This window comes from Phycodurus eques, chromosome 20 (genome assembly GCF_024500275.1).
Source record: "Phycodurus eques isolate BA_2022a chromosome 20, UOR_Pequ_1.1, whole genome shotgun sequence".
NCBI classification, from domain to species: Eukaryota; Metazoa; Chordata; class Actinopteri; order Syngnathiformes; family Syngnathidae; genus Phycodurus; species Phycodurus eques.
Genome location: NC_084544.1, coordinates 10,749,915 through 10,772,153, shown reverse-complemented (window position 1 = coordinate 10,772,153; position 22,239 = coordinate 10,749,915). Strand labels below are relative to the sequence as shown.

The window sequence follows — 22,239 nt, the reverse complement described above, 5'->3', positions numbered from 1 at the left end:
GTCTTCCCTAACATTATTACCCCAAACACTCCGCTCCAGTGTAGGGTGAAAATGAAACTGCTGAGGTTTGTGTTGCAATCACAGCCAATGTAAATGAATATGTTACATTTTAGACAGGAAAAACATATGCCGTAATACTATTCAAACAGTTTAGGTATTTTAAGGCCGATTGACCTTTAAACTTGTGTACCATAGTGCAACTCAACATTGGTTCCACTCATCGGGAAATAAAAAAGTAAACAAACGAGTAAATTTCAGTTGAGTTTATTGAATTTCACAACTCCTGCATGTAGTTCCAAATTACAACAGTAGAGGACAGAGTGAGGAACACTATCCGCTGAATTACCCAGTGTCCCTCAACAGATCTTGTCGGGTCAGGAAATAATGTGACAAAACATTAATATGCTGGGTGAACTTCAGAGAAACCAAAATATTATTGTTTCAAATGCATTTCTGACAAGAAAACAGAAGAAGAAAAAATCAAAAAAACAAATGAATATTTAAGTCTTTTAAACTCATGTTCTTTAAATTGTGTAACTCAGTTGGTAAGGGAGAACTCAGGAGAAGTTTGTCCATGATCCCAAAAACAAAAAAAGACTGATCCTGAATTTAGCATTATGACAACTGATGTAATTTTACAAGACTAAACACATTTGCTGGGAAATTCAGAATCCTGTTAACACTCCTCCATACTGTGTTGTAATATTCAGAACAACCAAATCATAGCCAATTAACTATCCATGTTGCAGGAACTTCAGTAGTACATCTAGGGTTTAACTGAATTTAGATGAAACTGCCTGAAGCTTTTGCAGAGTTTACATTAGTGCTTCAGCGGAGGAAAGAAATTGAGAGTATTTTTTTTTCACTCACTAAATTTTAAGCTTCAAAATTTACCACCAATTATGTAATTGAACATGAAGCAGTAATCCCAAATTGCAATTCCGCGCCTGTTTTTTTATTTTCTTTACTCAACAGGCTGTAACAATAAGTAGGCAGACCTGACAAGTCAAGGCGCATGCACACATACACAAAATAAATGTTTTATCAGATGACTAAAGCAAATCTAACAGACAACATTCAATTCGATGTCCATTGTGACCCAACACAAGCTGCACATTCATATCAAACACTGGGGAAACATTGAAAAACATTTGAACAAATTCATAGCCAATTTTCTAAGAAGCCACCCATTCAACTGTTTTTATTTTGTTATTTATTTTTTTAAAGCAATCAAATAGCCTTCTGGGAGCAAGTTCCATGGAAAGGTTGGAATGAATACATGAAGTTGTGCTTATTTCAGGTCACAATGGAGGCTGTGGAATGAAAACATGTTAGGGAAAGACATTCGCAGTTAAGAGTTGGAAAGTCAGAGGTGGGAGGTCACACACCTGGCAAATGTAAACACCACTCATTCAGATTTAAGACATTGTCCCTCACCAACAAATATGTCTGCACATGAAAGCAAAAGAAAGGAAAAAAGACACTTATATGCAGCGTCAAAGCGTCAACTAGACCGAGTTCAGTAAAGCCGAGTTGAAGCTGCATGTAAATGCTGTGATTACACATTAGACAACTCACTCACGTTTTTGGTTTTGCTTCAGTGTAAATCCTGAAAATCTGTTTTAACAAAAACTTGAGAAATAAAAACCTCGTGTCCCCATTAACACAAACCCAAGTGCTGTAACTTTTGTTTTTTGGGGGGAATTGTAAACAAAAATGTACAACTTTAGAATTGATTAGAAAGTGTCTCAATAGGTTCAAGAGGAGCATAGACCTTAAAGGCTTTCCAAAAATCTCTAACCAGTAATTTAGTTTTGTCTTTATACTTTAGAAATAATACGACCATCTGATCTATTGTGTACTGGAAACCCACCCAAACCTAGTGCTCAAGTGATATCATGACTCACTGCTGAAAGGACCCCCCCACCCCCCCCAAAAAAAACAACCTCTAAACTATTTTTAGTCTCTCTTTTAAAAATCTTAGTTAGGGGAGGACAAAAAAAGTCACAGCTGCCTCTTTAAAGATGCTACCATTTTGCTTTCAAATCCAGAACCCCACCTGCCCCACACTAAAGATAATCCTCTCTTTCTTATCAAAATAGGATTAACCACAAAAGAAACAAGAAATATGTATTGATGCAGCTGCATAAAAGCAAATGGAAACCAGAGCTAGTAATGGATGGAGCAGGAAAAAAAAAACAGCTATTAACTGCGTCAAGAGCGACACAAAATGGTGTCCAAAAATATGCTCAAGCGCTTGGCGTTCATCTACTAGGCAGAAGAGTTGGCATATACATTCACCAATTTCAATTTGTCAAGATGGGAACGTCTTCGGAGCTGCAGAAATACTAATGAATTAATTCCACCCTCAGTGTCCATATTGCAAACGGAAAGTATTATTAGAAAACGTAATGATTTGCACCAATAGCCATAATGATCCTGTATAACTACATAATTGAGGCGCTTACTTGAAACATTCTGTTTTGAACCAGTTTCTTATACTTTGTCCATTTGAATGAGTTTTAAACTTTTTTTTTCTGAATGTTTAAGATTATCAAGACAACTGCAATGAGTACAAACTAACAGCATAAGGCCGCTATGAAACTGAGACGGTTGCAAGCAGGCATCCATGAATCACTCTACATGTATTATTCATTTTGGGGAAAAACAGTCACGCACTATTGTGTAAAGCTGCCGTTTTTATTGCAACGTTCACGTTAAACAAAAAGGTTTGCCGTTAAAGATTTATAAGGGAGTTTTGACACACCTCGCATGAAAGTACTGTTGTCTCTCTTGTTTGCATAATTGATGTGTTAAAAGTCAATGGGTTATCATTTCATTCATGTTAGTACAACAGGCTATGAAAGGATAAATGTGTGTGGCAGGAAATAAGGCACTTAAGTGGCAACAGTGTACACAACGATGGTTGGTGTTTTGATGGTAAAGAGACCAACCGTTCGGTTGTCAATCTCCAAGGAGGACCGGTTCAAAACAGAATTTATCATATTTTGCACAACAATGCCCTCCAATTGTTTTTTTTAAACCATAACTGTACTAATTAAATGCAACTCAAATGCAGGACACAAGGACCAGTATGGGTTTGATGCAAATCAATATTTCATTTTCTGTGCCACAGGTTTTTGAGGGAAAGAAAAATTAAAATCATCTTCATACCCATTTAGCAGGCTATGAAAATAAGTGAGATGTTGAAGAGTTGCCTGAAGCCTGTGTGCATAAGCCCGGCGTGTCCTGCATGGAAGACAAAGCTTTATTCACTAAGATCCTTCTTGTATTTTGCATGGAAAATAGACTGAAACTATGTTCAAACACTGGTGTGTCAAACTTGCTCTCACCAGCTTTAGGTGCTGCCCTGCTGGTGTCCTGATCTCTCTTGAACTTCCTCCACCTCACAGTCGCCGCTGGAGGAGTGGAACTCTGCGACGTAGAGACTCTTGTCGATACTGCCGGGAATGGGTTTGATGTCGGTCACCAGTTGGTCCTCGATGGTCTTAAGGTTGAAGCGGTCTTCTGATGTGATCAGGTTGATGGCTAAACCAAAATGACCGAACCTCCCTGAGAACATACAATACCTTTCATCAAGTAGACTGGTTTCAATTTCTAAGACAAGTTATTAACCACAGATTTTAGCACAAATAGGAATTAGAAAATTTCTTTTGTGTCAACCAAAGCACATTTGTGGTCATTTGTGGGTGGGGTAGCTACCCCTTTAATAAACCCTCTCATGTTTACAGTGCCATTATAACCAGTATTTTGTCTTTCTTCAATGGAGGCTGAAACAGCGGCTAGTTGCAGAACTAATATTTACACTTATGTATCATATTTCTTCATATGTGTGCATTTGGATGTTGTCAAGTTTAACACGTCCACTCTGTCATAGTGAATATCAACTGATATATAAACCTTTTAGAAAAAGTGAACACAGATTCTTCCTTAAAGGCCAAAAACATCCACCCTGCGCACATATTTTTCTGTTTGCATGTACATTGTCTGCATGCAGTTAATTCATTAAAGTGTGGGAGCCTAACCAATATGCATTTCTGACAGCCTAACATACTTAATACAATGAATATGATGTTCAATGGAAAATCTCAACCTTTTGGGGGTGAAACGGGGAAGTCTCAAAAGGCACCTTATGCTGATATTGACTCCTGTAGCAATTTTCACATTGATCTTGAAATAAAAATGAGCCTTCTATCAAGTCACTTTGCTTGAACCCTGGTGTCATAGGCAATTGCAATAAAGGATGTGTTAGAATCTTTAGTTGTGTAGATAGAACCTGTGTTGGGTAAAAACTGATCTCAGTGAGATACAAGGCAGAAAAATCCAACTGATTCATATCATTCAATATGGTATATTGGAGCATTATATTTCAACGGGTAGTGAGATGTTACCTGATCTTCCAATACGATGGAGATACGTTTCTGCATTCCTCGGAAAGTCAAAGTTGATGACTACATTGACGGCCTGAATGTCGATACCCCTAGTGAAGAGATCTATTGGAGAGGGATAACAGGTATTCATTAAAAATGGACTAATACCAATCCTTAAGCAGAGACTTTACAACTTACCAGTACAGACCAGGTTCCTGCACAGTCCATTTCTGAAGTCATGGAACACTCGGTTTCTATATTCCTGGAAACATAATAAACACATACATTTATTTTATGCCTTGATGGCTCTTGTGCAACATGTATGCATGCCAAGTGAGACAACCATAGTTGGGGATGGGGCAATAGGATCCAAAATCAACAAACTTAATTGTGCCAACCTGCATCATCTTAGCATGGATGTAGAAGCACGAGTAGCCCAGCTGCGTGATCTTCTTAGCTAAGAGCTCCACCCTCTGCGTGGAGTTGCAGAAGATGATCGACTGGTTGATCTGAAGCTACATGTGACAGAAACAAAGGGTTTGTGAATACACAGGGTAGGCTGAGTATGTATACACTTGTTAAATGAACTTATTGAAGGATGGAAGGATTGTATGAAGTAAGGAAGGTAGGACGGAATGATGCAAGGAAAGACAAGAATATATGAAAGAATGGAAGGATAAAAGGTAAGAAAGGAGAAAGACTGGAACATAGGAAAGGGGGGGTGCATGAAGGAAATCAAGAAGGGAGGAAGGAATGAAGAAAGGAAGGAAATAAAGAACAATGAAAGTTGGGAAAGATGAAAGAAAAAGAATGAGAAAGAAGGAAAGTGGAAAACCGCGTAGTTGTCCACATGGGGTTGAGAACTGTAAATGAATTGAGTGTTACTCACCCTGGAGAAGAGTGTGTTGAGGCAGTGCACTTTCTGTCTTTCTGTGACGTAGGCGTAGTACTGAGTAATGCCCTTAAGAGTCAGCTCCTCCATCAGGTTGATCTCGTAAGGTTTTTGCAGGTGCTTGGCCTACAGCAAGCACATGGAAGGGGGCATTTAAGAACAGCGCTTTATGGGGAAAACTGCTGAATACTGTCGAGACTTGTATTTAATTACCATAACCAATTGTAGTTTTCACGTTTTTTTTGTTTTTAAAGTCAAGACATACAAAGATAAAAAAAAAATAAAAAATAGGCTTTGCTGCATGAGACTGCGACAGACTAAGACCTTTAAGCCTGTAACTGAGTGCGGCACAGCCTTTAAAGAGCATACACCACCAAAGAAGACTGGGCACAGAAAGTGAACAGCTTGGTTTGCAGAGTGAAACAATTAGTGCCAGCTGGTCCCGGGCCATCGGGTTGGCTGAGTGGTGGTGCAACTGAAGATGACTCACCATGAATTTTTGCACACTGATGGGGAAGGTTGCAGAGTAGAGCAGGATCTGCCTGTTCTTGGCCAGGAAGCTAATGATATCCTCGATGAGCACCACAAAATCCTGAGACAGCAGTTTGTCTGCCTGGGAGAAGGGAAACAGAGCAAACCGATTTTGAATCCCACATAAAATTTTGAAGACAGCTAGCAGCGGTGTCAAACTCATTTGCAGCGGAGACCACGTTATAGATTTATCGATCTATTTTTTTCTCAGAGGGCCATTCCAACTGTGAAATCCAATAAAATATAATCACTTCATCATATGATTACATACACACAATTGTCCCTGCTTTTCATTGTTACCACTTATAATTTTAACAACAACAAAAATTGCAATTGGGGAATTTTGAGATTTCTGTCTAAAATGAAAAATCCACTTAACAAGAAACATGACATGACTTTAGTGGGGCACTCCAAAAAAGTAAAAATGAAAATGTGAGAAGCCAGATCTGGCCATTAGGCCTCGACCTGTGAGCTTGAGTTTTGTTTAATACAGTGTGCTTACCTCATCCATCACCATCATCTGGACCCTATCCACCTTTGCCACTCCTTTCTTTATCAAATCCAGAATCCTCCCGGGTGTGGCAATGACTACATGCACTAATAGGAAAAGGAAAGAGAAAATGGGTTGAGAACATCCAGAAAGCAAAACAATGTCAGGAAAAGCCTACTAGAACATCTGACCATTATTTTGGGTTAGAGACACTTTAAGTGTTAACAGGTGTGTGCTGTCTCATTTTACCCAAGTTTGAATGTGATTTATTAATTCTGATCACACCCACATCCTCAGTCATAACAGGGTGTGCACACTTAAGGAAACACTATCCCAGTTTATTTTTACTTGCCCTCGCTAAAATATATTTTTAAATTGAGTTATATACATCACAGGTAACATAAATGGTGGAAAAGTTTTTTTGTGTACGTAGACTTTTTATATGCACTAGTGGTATGTGCCCTGCCATTGTCTGGCAATCCAGTCCAAGGAGAAACCACGCCTATCAACGAAATTCGACTGGAATAGGCTCCAGCTCAAGCATGCAAACAGATGGCACAAAGACGATTGCTCACCAGTCTCATCCAGACGCATGATGTCATCTCGCAGGTTGGTTCCCCCGGTGGTGGCCATGACTTTGACTCCTCCCAGGTGTTTGCTGATCTGAATGCAGATCTGGCTCACCTGCAGTGCCAATTCTCGGGTTGGCACTACTACCATTGCTAAAGAGTAACATATTTAGTAAAGTAAATAAAAATATTTAACAAATTAGTATACATAAAAACAAGGTAGGTCTGAGAACTATTTTAATCCCACCTTGTATATAGTCCTTTTTAAGGTCGATCCTTTCCAGCAATGGAATTAGATAGGCTCCACTTTTTCCCGTTCCATTCTTAGCCCGAGCTAAAATATCCCTTCCAGACAGGGCAATGGGAATACTCTCCTCCTGCAAGGAATTAAAAACTTTAAAGGCTGCTGCACACTTCGCGATGCAGCCAAACCCGATTGGACTGGATCAGTCAAAAAAAAAATGGGCAAGAATAGAGAGACGCTCGCTGGCTCCCATTTATTTGAACGTACCCTCCACGGTACGGCGTGTGTGTACATTCTGAATAAACAAGCTTCACCTTTTCATCAAAAAGCACATCATAAATGATCAAAATAACACAATATTTGATATTTCATATGGTGTTATTTTCATGGCTTGGTGGTGGAGCTACGGCCGTTCTGTCTCGCATTCGCTTAAAACCCGGAAATGTATATTTTTTTGCATGAGTGAAACCTTATAGGCATTTTCATTGACTAATCTGCGATGCTGACAGCACACACACCAAACCACACTGCGTGACATTTCTGTCGGATTTGGCTGTGTCGCTCTGTGTGCGGCAGCCTTAAGTCACACCAAGAAGTGACTTACAAATTCAAAATTTCACACTAAACAAGCTACGAATTGTGATATAATTTAAGATGATCATAGTATGAAGAAGCCAGTTTTATCATTGTTGTCATCACATTGCAACCAGAGTGTTTATATATGCTCATGGAGCAGAAACTACCAAAGTGCAACCTATTGTCTACTGATAGAGAAACTTATTCTTATTCATTTGAATTAATTTACAAGCCCTCATCTAAAAATAGGAATCAAAATAAGAACTGAAGTCTACCCATTACACACTAGTCTATCCTAGATAAGTGTTTAATTAACCATACCTGCACGGGAGATGGTTTCTCCCAGCCCATCTCAAAAATGCCCATCAGAAGTTCTCTTTTGAGACAGTAATCTTCAAATTCATTTCCCTTAGTGGCTGTCACATCCTAGGTGGGGATAAAAAAAACTGTTTAAAATTATCATTTTAAGTTTACATCCAAGAGATTTCAAATGTTTCACTCACTGAGGTTTTGACCCTGTTGTCTTTCGGTGGGAGCTTCAGGCTCTTTTTCCAGTCATCTCCAAACCTAATGCCCCCTCCTTCTTGAGAGGCAGCAGCACCTGCTTTCTGGGAGGCACCCAACACTTTTCCTTGAGTTGTGGGTCCTGGCTGGACTGAAGCTGGTTTGGTCTGTCCTCTGAGCTGCCCATTCTGCTTGTTCAGGCCCATGGCAAGTGGGCCAGCATTTTCTGTTCTGGTCGTAGCCATATTTTTTTTGTTTTATTATTTTGAGTTTTTGTTTTTTTTCCCCCCTCCAACTCTTCCTTCAATGTATTATTTTTGCCTCCTGGGGTATTTATTACTAAAATGATCTTCAAGATGTAAAAAAAAAAAAAAAAAAAAGATTAATAAATCATTAACAAACAATATTTTCTTGAAGTCCTCAGCTTTTACATTAGCAATCAACCAACGATATTTACATATACACACGCGTACGTGCAGTTTGGCCCTCTTTTAACAAGAGTGACCGACGTACAAGAAATGCAAAACAACCTTTTTGTACACAAGAAACTCTTCAAAATGAAGAGATAATTGCATTAATATACTTGCTCACAATATAGAAAAATTATATGTGAACAAGTATCAAATGTGGATCAAGTCCTGAAATAGAACAACTAAGGCAATCTCTGTACTTGGGGCGTAGTTCCTTCAATATAATCTTTGTTTGATATATTTGTTTTTACACTGAAGAGTTTTTCCTGCCTCCTTTTCAGTCCACAGCGTTTACTCAGTGTCCTCCTTGGGAAAAAAAGGATGTCCAAGTCTTTACAAGTCTTTTCCCAAAATCATATAGTCCCAGATACTTTCCACTGGATGGGTAATGGGTATCACATATAGAAGGGGGAATCAAGTTCAAAGCAAAAAAGCTTTACACCCCTTCGTATCCACAGTGAGTGTTTGCGTACTGCCCAGGCTGGTTCCTCCCTGGATGCCACACGTCTGCAGGTGAAAGTGTCACTAGTGGGAGTGTGACCGTGATCAAGGGGTTTCCCAGTCAAAGCGAGCCAACCACTCAAATGCGTCACCTGAAAGATGCCCAAACAGGAGGTTTTGAAATATGCAAAGCACATCAAATTATCCCATAATAAGACATTTAGTTTCCAACTTAGTTTAGGTGAAGACATTTAAGCACCGAGGATTTATCTCGGTGTTAATCAAACTACGTGTTGTTACAATACGGATCGATGTTACCAAGCTTAATGTTGATGTTGCTCTTAAAATCTCAGACGTCTGCCTCATCAACAGAAAGTAACAGGGTCCACGTAACAGAGTTGGGATTTATATTTATATAAAAAAAAATAAAAAAATAAAAAAAACGAAGCAGGACTGAAATCCGAAACTATCGTATCTTACAGGTTCAACGAGTTATCCGACTCACATTTTAACGCAATGAGAATGTTATAAAATTTCACAAAGTGGGCCAAACACAAAGTTGTTAAGTGAGAAACAACCAGTTTGTTGATCCCGAGCTAACCAGTGCGTATGTTAGCTTTAAGGGATTACAGCAACGAATTCGAGCTTTTGAAAGCAAACTGAGTAAAGAGCGTGTAAAATAAAATATTACCAATTTACGTTGTCGTTTTTGTGGTATACGTTGCTTTGCTAACTGCTAAATGTCCCGGTAGTCGCCTAATTTCGCAGAGCGCTAAAGTTAGCTATGAGCTAACCAGCTAGCAACAACTGATTTTTTTTTTTTTTTTAAGGAAACCGCCCGTAAACAAAACAACTTACCTCAGTTCGCTGTGATGTTAAAAATGACACCGTTGGTCCCAATCACCTATTTCATCAACACTTTTAATAACTGTAATGTACTTGAAATAAATCGCGGCTATTGTTTTTTTCTTCCTTTAAATCAACATGGTCGCCTTCTTCTTCTTCGTCTTCTCTTCCTCGTTGCCTCCTCATGCTTCTGTTTACCGGTATGAAATATTACCCTACTGACACCTACTGTCGAAACAGAATACTGCAACAGGAAGAACATGGGGAGGGGGTGGGGAGTGGTGGGTAATATACAAAAAAAAAAAGTACTGAAAATTCAAAATGAAAAGCAGCAACACAAAAACGATCAGAATGAAATATTACAAGGCCCATGGTTATATCATGTAGTGCTGCATTGTGTGGAAAGGTTGACCCAGCTGCCACTGTTCTGTCAGAATATTGCCGGTCAGCAACAATTATTTATTTTGTTTTTTAATCTTTGAAGCAACATAAAGATGGAACATAGATATCAGACAATACTAAAAACGACAGTACTTCAAATACATGTAAAATGTAGTTATTCCTGTCATTGACGTCATTCATTCCAGTTTCCTGAATTTGAAATGTGTTGAACGGTGTGAAATTCTCAGAGGATGTAATTTCATTATTAAAAAAAATACATAAGGTGTCCCAAAAGTCCCTATACATAAGGACTTCTATTAATAGATGAGCTCTAACAGTATATGACTAATGTTTTTAATGTTGTTTTCCACAAATACAGGTTGTCCCAAAAGTCACTATACATTTTCCTTTTTCTGTTTTGCATGTCATTTACATGCACGTGGCTTGCCAATTAACACTGGAGCAGTGTTGCTAAATTGTTGACTAGCCAAAAGTTTTTCAGTCCCTAACTGCAGTGCAGCGGCAGTTTGAGAAGCGCTATGGCTCTCACACTGTTCCAACGGATAATACAATTTACGTTATCCATGGCAAGTTTCTCGATACAGGATTGGTTCTTGGCGAACCACCAAAAATCAATACAGTGGATACTTCAGAGATTGAGCTTCACCTATAGCAGCTTCAGATTGTTCAAAGGCTTCAAACGGAAGATTATGATGCGCAAGAACACGTGCTCTAGGAGTTTGGTGTTTTCATCAGTGGTGGTATTAGCAGGCCTTTCACTGCGTGGTTTGTCAAGAACAGGTGCTGTGACAAAAACTGTTACGTGTTGGAGCAGTGGGACACCTATAAAACATCTCAAACTGGCGCTAAACTGCAGTTGAGGGGCAGGAAAACGCAGCAGTTCATATACATCCTTGTGATCTTAAAAAGTCCCCATGAGCACACATAAGACCCAACAGTCCAACACTATTGCATTTTTGATTTAATAAGGCTTTAAATATTACACTGTAATAAATATTATTAAGAAATATTAACACCAAGTAAATTCCCCGCGGGATACTTTGAGCAACACAAGGTGAAGGCCACAGTAGTATTCACATATAATGAAATGGTGGAACTGTAAAGCGTTTTGTGTGTGATCCATTAATCTTGGAATGTTCGGAAACCTAGTGTCTTATTACAGTAATGTACATACACTAGACAGCTTAAAGGCACGTGAACTCCATCAACTGCACGTTTTGTGCACTATTTAACCCCATCTGCAATTCTTTTTTTAAACAAAGATTGGGGAAACACAACAAATTGTGTTGCCACTGATGATAATAAAACTAATGAGATATATATATTTTTTGAATTTAAGTGGATTTTTCTGTGACTCCGACAGAAGACACTATTCGGTATGGATTTAAATTTCACTTTCCCCAAAAACTGTAGATTGCTTCTTTTCCCACTTATGAAACACTCCTACAAAATACCATTGATGAATCAAAGTGTGATTAATCTCTTCTAGCTCTGTCAGAACAGTTTTTGGTGCTTCCTTCCTGAAAAATCTCCCTTATTTTCTCCAAGCAGATTTCTGCAGCAACCTCTGTCTCTTTGCAGAGCTGCGAAAGGCTGAGGAAGCCGTGCGGAAGGTCCTCCACCACCGTCAAGCTTACAGGCTGGCCCATGTCTCGCAGCTTCTTGGCAAACATCACAGAGTCATCCAGTAAAGCATCAAGAGCAGGGGCCTATGTGGAAACAAGCACAGGTCAGGAATATAAATGAAGTCAACTTTATGAATTAAGGGAAACGAGTGTTTAAAAACATGAAAATATCCCAGGGTTAGCACTCATTTAAAAATCTTTTTAAAAATAATCAAATTTTAAATGGTAATTGATAGTGTAGATCGTTTTTGTGTGGAACCTGCATGTTTTCCCCCATGCTTGTGTGGGTTTTCTCTGGATCGGCAGGATTCCTCCCATGTTCGTCATTAGTTTAGCTGAAGACTCAAAATTGTTGATAGGTGTGAATATGAATGGATGTTTGTCTTTATGTGCTCTGTGATTATCTGGTGACCAATCCGGGTTGCACAGATTTACAGTAGTTGATTACATGTGTGCAGTGTCATAGTATGACATTTATTAAGCACTTATTGATGAAGGATATAGTAGAAATGTATTTTGAACATAATGGAATGGAGAAGTCGTCTCTCTCACCACTAGGTGAACAGGCGGCAGGCCTCGAAGAAGGCTGTCAGGCGCCAGCAGCGGTGACACAAACGGGTTCCTGATGATAGGGGAGGAGGTCGGCTGAACAACTGCAAGGCATTCGGAGCGCAGGGGCTCAAAGCCCACTGGGTAATCCAGATGACATTGGGAGATTGGAGGTGAGGAATGGCTTAAATTCCTGTGTGTGTCCATGTTTGGGGACTCTTTGTGTCTTGATGTTCGTGAGCCGGCTCCACTTGTGGGCCACATGGGCTGCAGAAAGGACTGGATCCAGCTGGTTGCTCCCTGAGTGAGATCACTGAGCAGTGCGGTAGTTTCCCTGCCCAGTGCCGTCAGACTGTTGCCTCCCACAGCAGGCTGTACAGTCTGAGAGTCCACACCTAGGGGTAGAGAGGAATGGTGGGATGTGAAAGAACAAAAGCAAGCAACAAAAAATCAATCAGGGTCAATTCTACAAAAATTAACAGAAACATTATATAAGTACCCTCACCCTACCGTGGTACACTGAAGCCGGGGTGCTCAGTTATACAACCAATGTTGTAATCATGCCCACATTATCTGATTTGCCCACAAATACATTGTCTATTTTGTTTTCAGGCATCATCATTAAGTCCTCTCCGGTTAAATGGTGTGTGAAAGAACATACGTCTATTACTGCACAAACCTACCTGCATAGGCATTGAGGCACTTTGCAAGGACACCCAAAGGTAACAGTGGGTCAATGAGTGTGAGCAAGCGAGAGGGCGAGGCGTCCGTGGTGAGCAAGGTGGCAGGGTAGGCGGCCATAATGCCGTCAGGGACTCGGATACCACACGTCATGGCCTTCATGGACACAGTAATGCAGAGGTTGCCCCCAGCGCTGTCTCCTGCCAGAGAGACACGGTCTGCTGTCGAACCTGGGACACAGACATTACGAGTTCCATCCATCCATTATCTGTACTATTATTAATAATTCATGATATTCATCTGTGTGAGGACACTGACCATGTTAATGACTTCTCACAATAATTATCAACAATGATTTAACAAGGTAGGAAACAGATACATATCAATAAACAACACTATTTCTATAATTCTCTGCAAGTGTTTACATTTTCAAATGATCACTTCTCCAACATTCCTAGGAAATCACAATGTCACAAAGGGAAATCACAAAGGAAGTCACTGGTGAGCTATTTTTAGAACAGGGTCATGGGCTTATCATGTGGTCCATGGCCACGGACACAAAGTTGGTGACCCCTGTACTATATGGTCAGAAGAATTGAGTAATTGAGTCTTAATCATACATTCCTGATTAATGTATTTGGACATGTCCCCTTAATTCCCCCTGAATATTAATCCTTTAGCATACTTCATGGCAACAGTCTGGGGAGGGCCTTTTCTTCCAGCATGACTGTTCTCTAGTGCACAATACAAAGTCCATAAAAGCATAGCCGGGTGAATGTCATCTGGGAGCGCTTGATGCCTTAACGCCATTAAAGATCTTTGGATTGAACTAAACCAGAAACTTTTAGCGAGATGCAAGCAGTATAGAAAATGAAAGAATGAATGAACGAATATTTCACAAAACCTTTTTCCTTGACAATGACCACAGATATACTAACCAAGCAGATGGCAGTTTTTCAAGGCCCAGCAGTAAGCGTAAAAACATTCCTCAAGAGCTCGAGGAAAGGGCGCTTCAGGTGACAGAGAGTAGTCAACAGAGAGGACAGGAACATTCAACTGCTTCGACCAGCTTCGCAGATAATTCTGAGACAAAAGAAGACATGAAAAGGGTTCAGACCTTTAGGACCGCTGCCAGATTAAGTGGTTAAGGCAAACCATGACGCGCTGTACCTCATGTGATCTGGAAGTCTGGGCCACAAAGCCTCCTCCGTGGAAGTGAATGAGCAACCACGGGGATAGGGGTTGCTTCTGCACCCACGGGAGATTGGATGCAGAGACAGAGGACGGATCGCCACGAGAAAAAGCCAGGAGCTCCTCACTGTCCTGCAAATTGGAAAAATACAGGCAAAAGCTCCACTCACTTTCAAGGTATTCCTACGACAAAAGACAAATCTCCCACAGTGGTACCAGTATTAGGACGTGTTTTAGAACTTTTGACTTTTTTTACTGCAAATTTTTTGCCATTCACATTTTGATAAAACAATATACACTATCAATTTTGATTAACTGGAACAGTTGCTTCAATTTTACTGTACTTAGCACTCTGATGTGAGATCACAGCAAGGAGCTGTGACACTTTAGGACAACGCTAATTTTCTCATCCATATCATGTTTCACCTGTCCTTCACGAATCTCGTGGGAGATCAGACGCATGTGGACTGGCCCAGGACCCCAGTGGGCCAGTGGAGGTGACACAGTAGCAGACAGATTCGGGTCCGATGCCAGGGGGAGGCGTAATGGGACAGGAGGTATCGTAAGAGTGAGGTTCAACTGTACGGGGTAGGAAGCTATTCTACTGAAGCCCTGAGGGGAGAACAACATGAACAGAGGAAACATTATTAATTAAATTAAACCCTCACTTGGACTTCAGGTCAAAAAGAAGAAAGTAAGAGAAGGATTAAAATTTGACCCTGCCTACTGTTAAAATCTCAGACTCTGTGATGTTCCAGAAGGACTTCCAAAATTGCATGTCCAGGTTCTGAGTAATGCGTTCGAATTCTGCACCACGCAACTCTGGATCAATGACGTACTTTCCTGATGTGAGGAGAGACAGGGCTGCCAAACCTGACAAAACGAGACAACAGTAGAATGAAATCTCAAATGGACCAACATACATAACTGTATCTGAGGTCAGGACAAAGACTCACCCAGCCCAGACTGCTGTTTACCATAAGTCTCACCATAAGAGATCATGCTTATGACAATAGTCTGGAGGAACGGACGAAGACTTGGTGAGAACTGTCCAAGGAAACAATGGAAGAGTTTTGCTTCAAATGCTGAAAACTTGTGACCTAAACTTACTTAAACATAATTCTGTAAGTCTGGTTATTTGTAACATCTTCATAGAATCAATTCAGTCGGTGCTGGCAGACCTGAAAGCCCAGACACCGGCCATAGAAACAGGCTTTGTGCAGTGAGCTGTATTCTTGCACATATCTGTGGCTCAGGTCGAGATCCTGTAGTGAGTACAGCTGGCCAAAACCGTTGTCATTGATTAGCCGCTTGGCGAGGTAGAGCAGCGCTCGCAGCTGGCACAGGGCGGTGCAGTAGGCCTCCATCTCTGAGGCATTGTGGTACGCTCTGAAGAAGGTGCTCTTGTGATTTGAGGCAATGTAGTGACCCTTGTGTAGGATGTGCAAAAGACATGACTGCAACACCTAGAAGTCGCATATAGAGAAGAGAGATCCAATCAGAAGCGATGTGGTTCTGGTGCATGAAACAAACCACGTACTGAGACCCCCCAACCATTCAGTCCAGAATTTTATCAGTGCCGTTTTATTTTGTTAATGTGATTAAACTACATCAGTGGTCAGCAACATGGTGCCCACAGGCACTGGGTAGCCCCCAAGGACCCCAAGGTATGCTGTAGCAGGGATCGTAGGCAATTAATCATATGGCTTAGCTTTAGAAGAGTTGGTGCCGTGAGTGTTAGATGCCAGGGAATACAGTACATATGCTTTGTGTCCCACTATGGACCACCTTCAAGTTTTGCCAAGCCCTATTATATATTATAATAGGTGAGTTGCTTTGTTCTTGTTTTACTATGGCTGACGAGGTTTCTCATCCAAACAGTGACTTCCATTGCAAGTCTTTTGACAGTTTAAAAATCTCGCAGGGCATCCACAGCAGTCACGGCCTGTCATGTTGACCTAGTAAATAAAAACCTAAAACACACAGCTAAAAACAGCCAAGAACAAAACTATTCTGAAACCGTTCTCTCTCTGTTTTCTATGTAATGTATCAACCATGTATGACATACAGCAGATGACATGGCAATGAAAGAAATTAGACTTTTTTTTCCTTACCTTGATCAGGGTGCGATACCCATTTCCAGGTGTTTGCGCGTCAAAGTCATAATGGTGGCAGATGGCAGTGAAGCTGGTGACCATAGGCTCAAGGGCTCGACCGTGTTCTTGAATCTGTTTCATGCAAACCACCAAGCGTTGGGTAACAGTGCCGTCGGCGAGATCAGAAGGTCCACAAAAAGCAGAAATATTTTCTTCACACATGGCCTCCAAGGCTGAAAACGCAACCTTGAAATCCATGTCTGAGGCTGGGGGTCAAAGAGAGACAAGAGAACCTAATAAAACTTTGACCTCGTTTATAGGTGTCTCCGTAGCTTGGTGTTATGTCCTATGATCACCGTGTGTATCTTTAAAAGAAGGACTGTTCACCTTTGGGTAAACACACAGACTTTAATGATCTTTTTGACTGCAACAAAAGTCATTTCTTGGCTTTGACAACAGACTTATTGTCTTGTGAAGCCGGAGCATGGCACCTTGGAACAAGGCCATTATTTGCTGACCCGAGAAGAAGAAAAATAAGTATTGCACTTTGTATTAGATTTTTTGGTAACAAATCTAGTGTCTGTATGGTACTAACAAACAAACACTATTTGGTGGGGATTTTGGAGCATTAGCAACGAAAAGAGAAACAAACAAAACACGATACGTTTCCTGTGAACCAAATGACCAACGTTCAAAAACACATTTTGCTAAAAACTACTGCATCCAATTTAACCAATTAATTAATAAACAACAACCTAAATTTACTGTAATATTCTAAATGAAATGTCAAATTTGTGTTGTACCTATCGGACCTTTCCAGCAAAACGCCCCTTGACCTCAAACAGCTAATGTGACGCACTGTCTCTGTCACAGCCCGATATTACCTTCCGTTCACATGCATGACAGGTCGCCTTTCTGTCTACTACTTTGTCTCAAAACTACAAAACAAAACCAACAACACTCGCAATTTTTATCGGTTTATTTTTTATCATGTTTATCTGTGCTTTCGCCACATGATGTGCGACCATGTTGCTTGTCGCGAAAACTTTGCCGGCCGGACGGATCAACAAGTTGGTTCATATCGTACACACTGATCGACCCCACTACCGCGTCAGTCTCAAGACGCACCATTTTCGAGTCAGCTATGGGTGTAGAAATGAGCTCAGGTTTGGTTTGACTTACCGACAGCAACAGGCATCTCCGTGACTTCCTCAACGGGGCGGGGCGTCAGTGAGCGAGCGACAGCCCGCCCAGAGAATGCTGGGTAACGTCACGTGAGCCGCCTCCCAGCTAGCATAACAAAGCAATCTATTGTCGCGTAGGAATCATCATCATGGTGGTAAAAGCTCACCAAAATCACACATTTTACGATGTTTTGTGTATACCACTACTAATATTAATAATATTTATTATTATTCATTCAACCGCATCAGTGCTTCCAAATAGCATCTGGATGGTTTATCATTTGAATACAGTATGCATTTGTGTGGTTGCGCAATCTACAGAGATCCAAAACAGAAGCTGTACTGTATCGTAAATTCTGCCTTTAAAAATATGATTATATACACTTTTAATTACAATATAGCACTGTATGACAAGTATTTATTAAACATTTTATTCATTGTCGTGGGTGTAGTTGAGTTTGCATCGCTGTAGAATTGTACTGTGTCATTCTTTGAGGTGGCTTGGCACATATTGCTTCTCTAATGGGTGCCATCATATGGGTGGAAGTTATTTAGAATTAACAAAATAGCAAATTACATAATAATTTAATTATTTTTAACTATTGCACATAAAAGATTTGAGGAAAAGATGCACACGCTAACTGCAAAAGGTCATGACTGACTTCATGTAATCAAAAACTGAAATAGACATTTATATCACACGACCCAGTTGACGATTTATAAATATAGTGGCAGTGGCTTTCAAATTAAGGACATATTTTTGAACCTCTGGTGTCATTAACCTTACCCAAACGACCAAAGACTCAGCACGAGTAAAAGGATTAAGTCTGAAGATTATATTCGTTGGTGTGGATTTCAAAGGTCACTTTCATGATCTTACAGTATGTTGCTTCAACATGACAATTACTGAAACTGTCAACTTGTAAACACAGGCCTTCATTTCAACTGGTCTCCATGCGGGTGGCAGCTCGTCCAACAAACGCTACTGTGGAATTTGACACTCTAAACAAAATAAGGGAGACCTTTCCTCATCCGATACGTGAAGGTGTGGAAGAAATATATTTTTATTTGTTTTACCGAGTTCCGCACAAATGCTATCTCTGAACTCATCATGTTTAAAGATGAACAATAATTACAGTTATGCTGATTGGTCCTGAAGGGCCTGATGGTTGATTTATCAAACAAACAAAAAATAGTAAAAATACATATTGGGCAAGCAGTAAATCAATGACCAATACAGGAAGTAAGTAAATCTTCAGGAAGCAGGGAAATTCCAGCTGTATTCCTAGGATTCCAGGTACGGTACTGTAGTTGTAATTTAGCACAACAATTAGTTGTTTCCCTGACCTACACTTACTCTTTTACATTTGTTTGAGTAGCCTTTGGGATTCATTGTACTTGTTTGAGTACTTTTAATACAGGATAAGTTTTACTTTTACTTGAGTATTTTTGTTTCAAAGAAACACTGCTTTTACTCCATTACATTGACTAACATTCTGCTCGCTACTTGTACTGCATATTCATCTACAGGTATTTATTATTACTTTCGTGATCTATTTTTGTTTGTCAGAGAAACCTGTATCACATGACTCTGTTTTACCAATCCAACGTAACTACTAGTTACTGTACGTCAGTCACAAGACCACACAGTCTCTGCGGCCTCGCAGAATTTTTCAAAGTGAGTCATTTACGTGAAACATGGTAGAAATCTATATTTACCTCACAGGTAGGCTCGTATATCATGTGGCTGCCCCAAAAATTTTTTGGCATTTCAGCCTACAAGAACTCCACTTGGAGCATATTAACATACAAGAGACTGTTAAGGTCTGCGTTTGGTCTCAGTCTCTTTGGAATGAAACGAGCAGGTCAACCACAACACGTGAATGCAAATTGCATTTCATCCGATCCAATCAAATGCGTTTGAGCTCTGTTCATTTCTGCAGAGAGAAAATTCACAATGTATGAACAGCACTGAAGATAAATATGAAAGTTGGCAGAACTCCAATTGTTTTTGACTAATGAAACAGATCAACATTGCCGATAAATCCACCTGTCGAAGCTCAATATAATCAAATACAAGTGAGGATAAGTGGAACGGAAGATTAATTAATAATTATGTGTTTAATCATCCATGTGCTTGTTCACATGTGATAACCAACAAATTTAATTTAAAACCATGTACTGTGGATGACTTTGCCTTAGCTGGTTATTTTTATGAATAAAATACATTTAATAACCATTGTTTTAAAGTAGGCGGCACGGTGGCCGACTGGTTAGAGCGTCAGCCTCGCAGTTCTGAGGACCCGGGTTCAATCCCCGGTCCCGCCTGTGTGGAGTTTGCATGTTCTCCCCGTGCCTGCGTGGGTTTTCTCCGGGCACTCCGGTTTCCTCCCACATCCCAAAAAACATGCATTAATTGGAGACTCTAAATTGCCCGTAGGTGTGACTGTGAGTGCAAATGGTTGTTTGTTTGTATGTGCCGTGCGATTGGCTGGCAACCAGTTCAGGGTGTACCCCGCCTCCTGCCTGATGACAGCTGGGATAGGCTCCAGCACGCCCAGCGACCCTAGTGAGGAGAAGCAGCTCAGAAAATGGATGGATGTTGTAAAGTAAAAATGTTGGGTAATATTTACATTTGCATATGCCTATTTTATATTTTTGTCCATTTTACGTTTATGCGCAACATAAAAAATAAATAAATCAGAAGTTACTCACCAGTTTTTTCACTCAATACTTGCTCGCACAAGTAATGATTTGGGGGACTTTTTGGTTTTCTTTGAGTCATAAAAGCGTATTCTAAATTAAAAGTACTCTTAGTTGAGTACATTTATCCACCTCTTGCCCGGCTTATATTCTTCAGATTTTTGTATATTTCTGTTTGAAATTAAGTCAACCTTTACCTGGATGCTCCAAGCTTTATGGATGTTATTGAGTCATTTTTAGATAATTCCATTTACAGACAAACAAACAGGTGGCAGTAACCTCCTGAGTGGAGGCCACGATGGCAAGACTGGCCTGAACTCAGTATGAGTTGACTTTTATTCATGTCAAAACCCAGCCTGATCTGTTCTGTCGAACATGTTACCGGTTGAGGCTTAACCTCAAAGGTTAAAACAACTGGCTGATAACCTCTGACCCTATATACACATTTTTCTCGGCCCGTCTTAGGACAGGTTAACAATCGATGCATGTAGTTTGCTCGTAAACTGTCAACAGAGATGCCGTGCTAACAGCTTCCCTTGAAGCCCACGCCAGTCAGTATGATGAAAGAGAACACCAGCATGGAACTGAATGTGCTGCTGTCTGTATGGCTGGATGTATTTTAGTTAAGTTCAATATAGGGATGAGTCTGCAGGGGTGTAACAGGGCATGTCCTTTCTGTGTCTGCCTGTTTTTATCAGTTTTTTACTTTTTTTAAATCAGTTTTTTGCCTGTTTTTTATCATCATTATTATCAGTTTTAACTTTTTCATTTTTCACTGACGATCTTGAAGAAGAAACACTTCTTGAAAACCTTTTTTCTAATCAGCGAATCAGCAAAAAAAAAAAAAAAAAAATTTTTACTGATAGGGCTACAATGTGTTATTCTTAATGCCCTCTATTTGTAATTGTAAAATGTAGTTGACTTGCGACCCCTCCATAGGAGTCGCCATAGGTAGTCTCTTGCATTTTTGGCAGTTTATGCCTTACATTTATCCAAGCTTTGGACTGGCACTGGAGAGATCCAGTGGCAGGGTGTCGGGGTCGTTGGAAGGGAATTGAACCTACACTGTCAGCATGACAAGCAGCAGCATGTTGCAGTACGATACCAGTGCATTTCTCATTGTAAAATAAATACAAAATTGTTTTCAACACTGTACAGTATACTGGCAGATGTGTTAAGGAGGTGTTTGATTCAATTATTTATCTTCCCATCAAGTTAGTCCACATCATGAAATTGTTCTTTAATTCAATATCTGTTCATTCACCAGCCGGAAATTGTAAAAGAAATAAAGTAAATGGTCTAGCGGTTGCGTTACAGTGTAAATAGCAATAACATTTATATGACAGTATTTCAAGTACGAGTAACAGTTATCACTGACCAAATCTCTGCACCTTCGTGTCACCAGGAAACACATTCAAATATTGACTTAGAACACCATCGCTTGTGGGGGTTTTGTTTGTTTGAATTGTCTTTTGCCACATTGCAGTACAGTATTGGATTTCCGAGAAGACACTGACTGTTTCCTCAGCTGTAACAACCTCACAACCTGAGAATATAGTATGAAGCACGCCAATATTCTCTCAGATAAAAATAAACTTTACAACTAGACTTTGCCACTTTAAAATGTAATTAACGAACTGTGTCGGAATGGGTGATAAACCTCAAGGAAGTGCATGTGCCAAGAAAGGTTAATAGCCTAAACGCAAATATAGAATGGCAGCAAAGACTCATCTCCAATAGGAGTGAGGAGACAAATACGCCATTGGCTTCCTCTTTTAGAATCTAGAGATAAGTATTTTTATTATTCACCCAGGATGCTGATGAACACTGCTACTTTCAGAGCAAATAAAAACA

At 40.1% G+C, this 22,239-nt stretch overlaps 2 protein-coding genes across 4 annotated transcripts; both read right to left on the bottom strand.

Annotated features, from left to right (window-relative positions):
• Positions 1-258: 258 nt before the first annotated feature.
• LOC133395823 (probable ATP-dependent RNA helicase ddx6) lies at positions 259-10,142 on the bottom strand. The gene is made up of 13 exons (XM_061665040.1): positions 9,967-10,142; positions 8,197-9,260; positions 8,015-8,119; positions 7,121-7,250; positions 6,880-7,026; positions 6,317-6,411; positions 5,774-5,896; positions 5,281-5,409; positions 4,790-4,906; positions 4,590-4,653; positions 4,413-4,514; positions 3,354-3,573; positions 259-3,249 (listed from the first exon to the last, which is right to left on the bottom strand). The coding sequence occupies exons 2-12, from the start codon at positions 8,440-8,442 to the stop codon at positions 3,359-3,361; spliced, it is 1,473 nt and encodes a 490-aa protein (XP_061521024.1). The 5' UTR covers positions 8,443-9,260; positions 9,967-10,142; the 3' UTR covers positions 259-3,249; positions 3,354-3,358.
• Positions 10,143-10,389: 247 nt separating this feature from the next.
• Positions 10,390-17,717, bottom strand: lipea (lipase, hormone-sensitive a). 3 transcript variants are annotated; one of them, XM_061665292.1, is made up of 11 exons: positions 17,681-17,717; positions 16,517-16,764; positions 15,584-15,868; positions 15,359-15,449; positions 15,130-15,275; positions 14,829-15,014; positions 14,382-14,534; positions 14,150-14,294; positions 13,214-13,441; positions 12,534-12,925; positions 10,390-12,065 (listed from the first exon to the last, which is right to left on the bottom strand). In XM_061665292.1, exons 1-11 carry the CDS (start codon positions 17,694-17,696, stop codon positions 11,832-11,834), a joined length of 2,124 nt encoding a protein of 707 aa, XP_061521276.1. In that variant the 5' UTR covers positions 17,697-17,717; the 3' UTR covers positions 10,390-11,831. The 3 variants fall into 3 exon arrangements, with proteins under 3 accessions (XP_061521276.1, XP_061521279.1, XP_061521277.1); XM_061665295.1 differs by having other exon boundaries at positions 16,517-16,630; positions 17,681-17,709; XM_061665293.1 differs by lacking the exon at positions 17,681-17,717 and adding an exon at positions 17,302-17,349.
• Between the last annotated feature and the right edge of the window lie 4,522 nt (positions 17,718-22,239).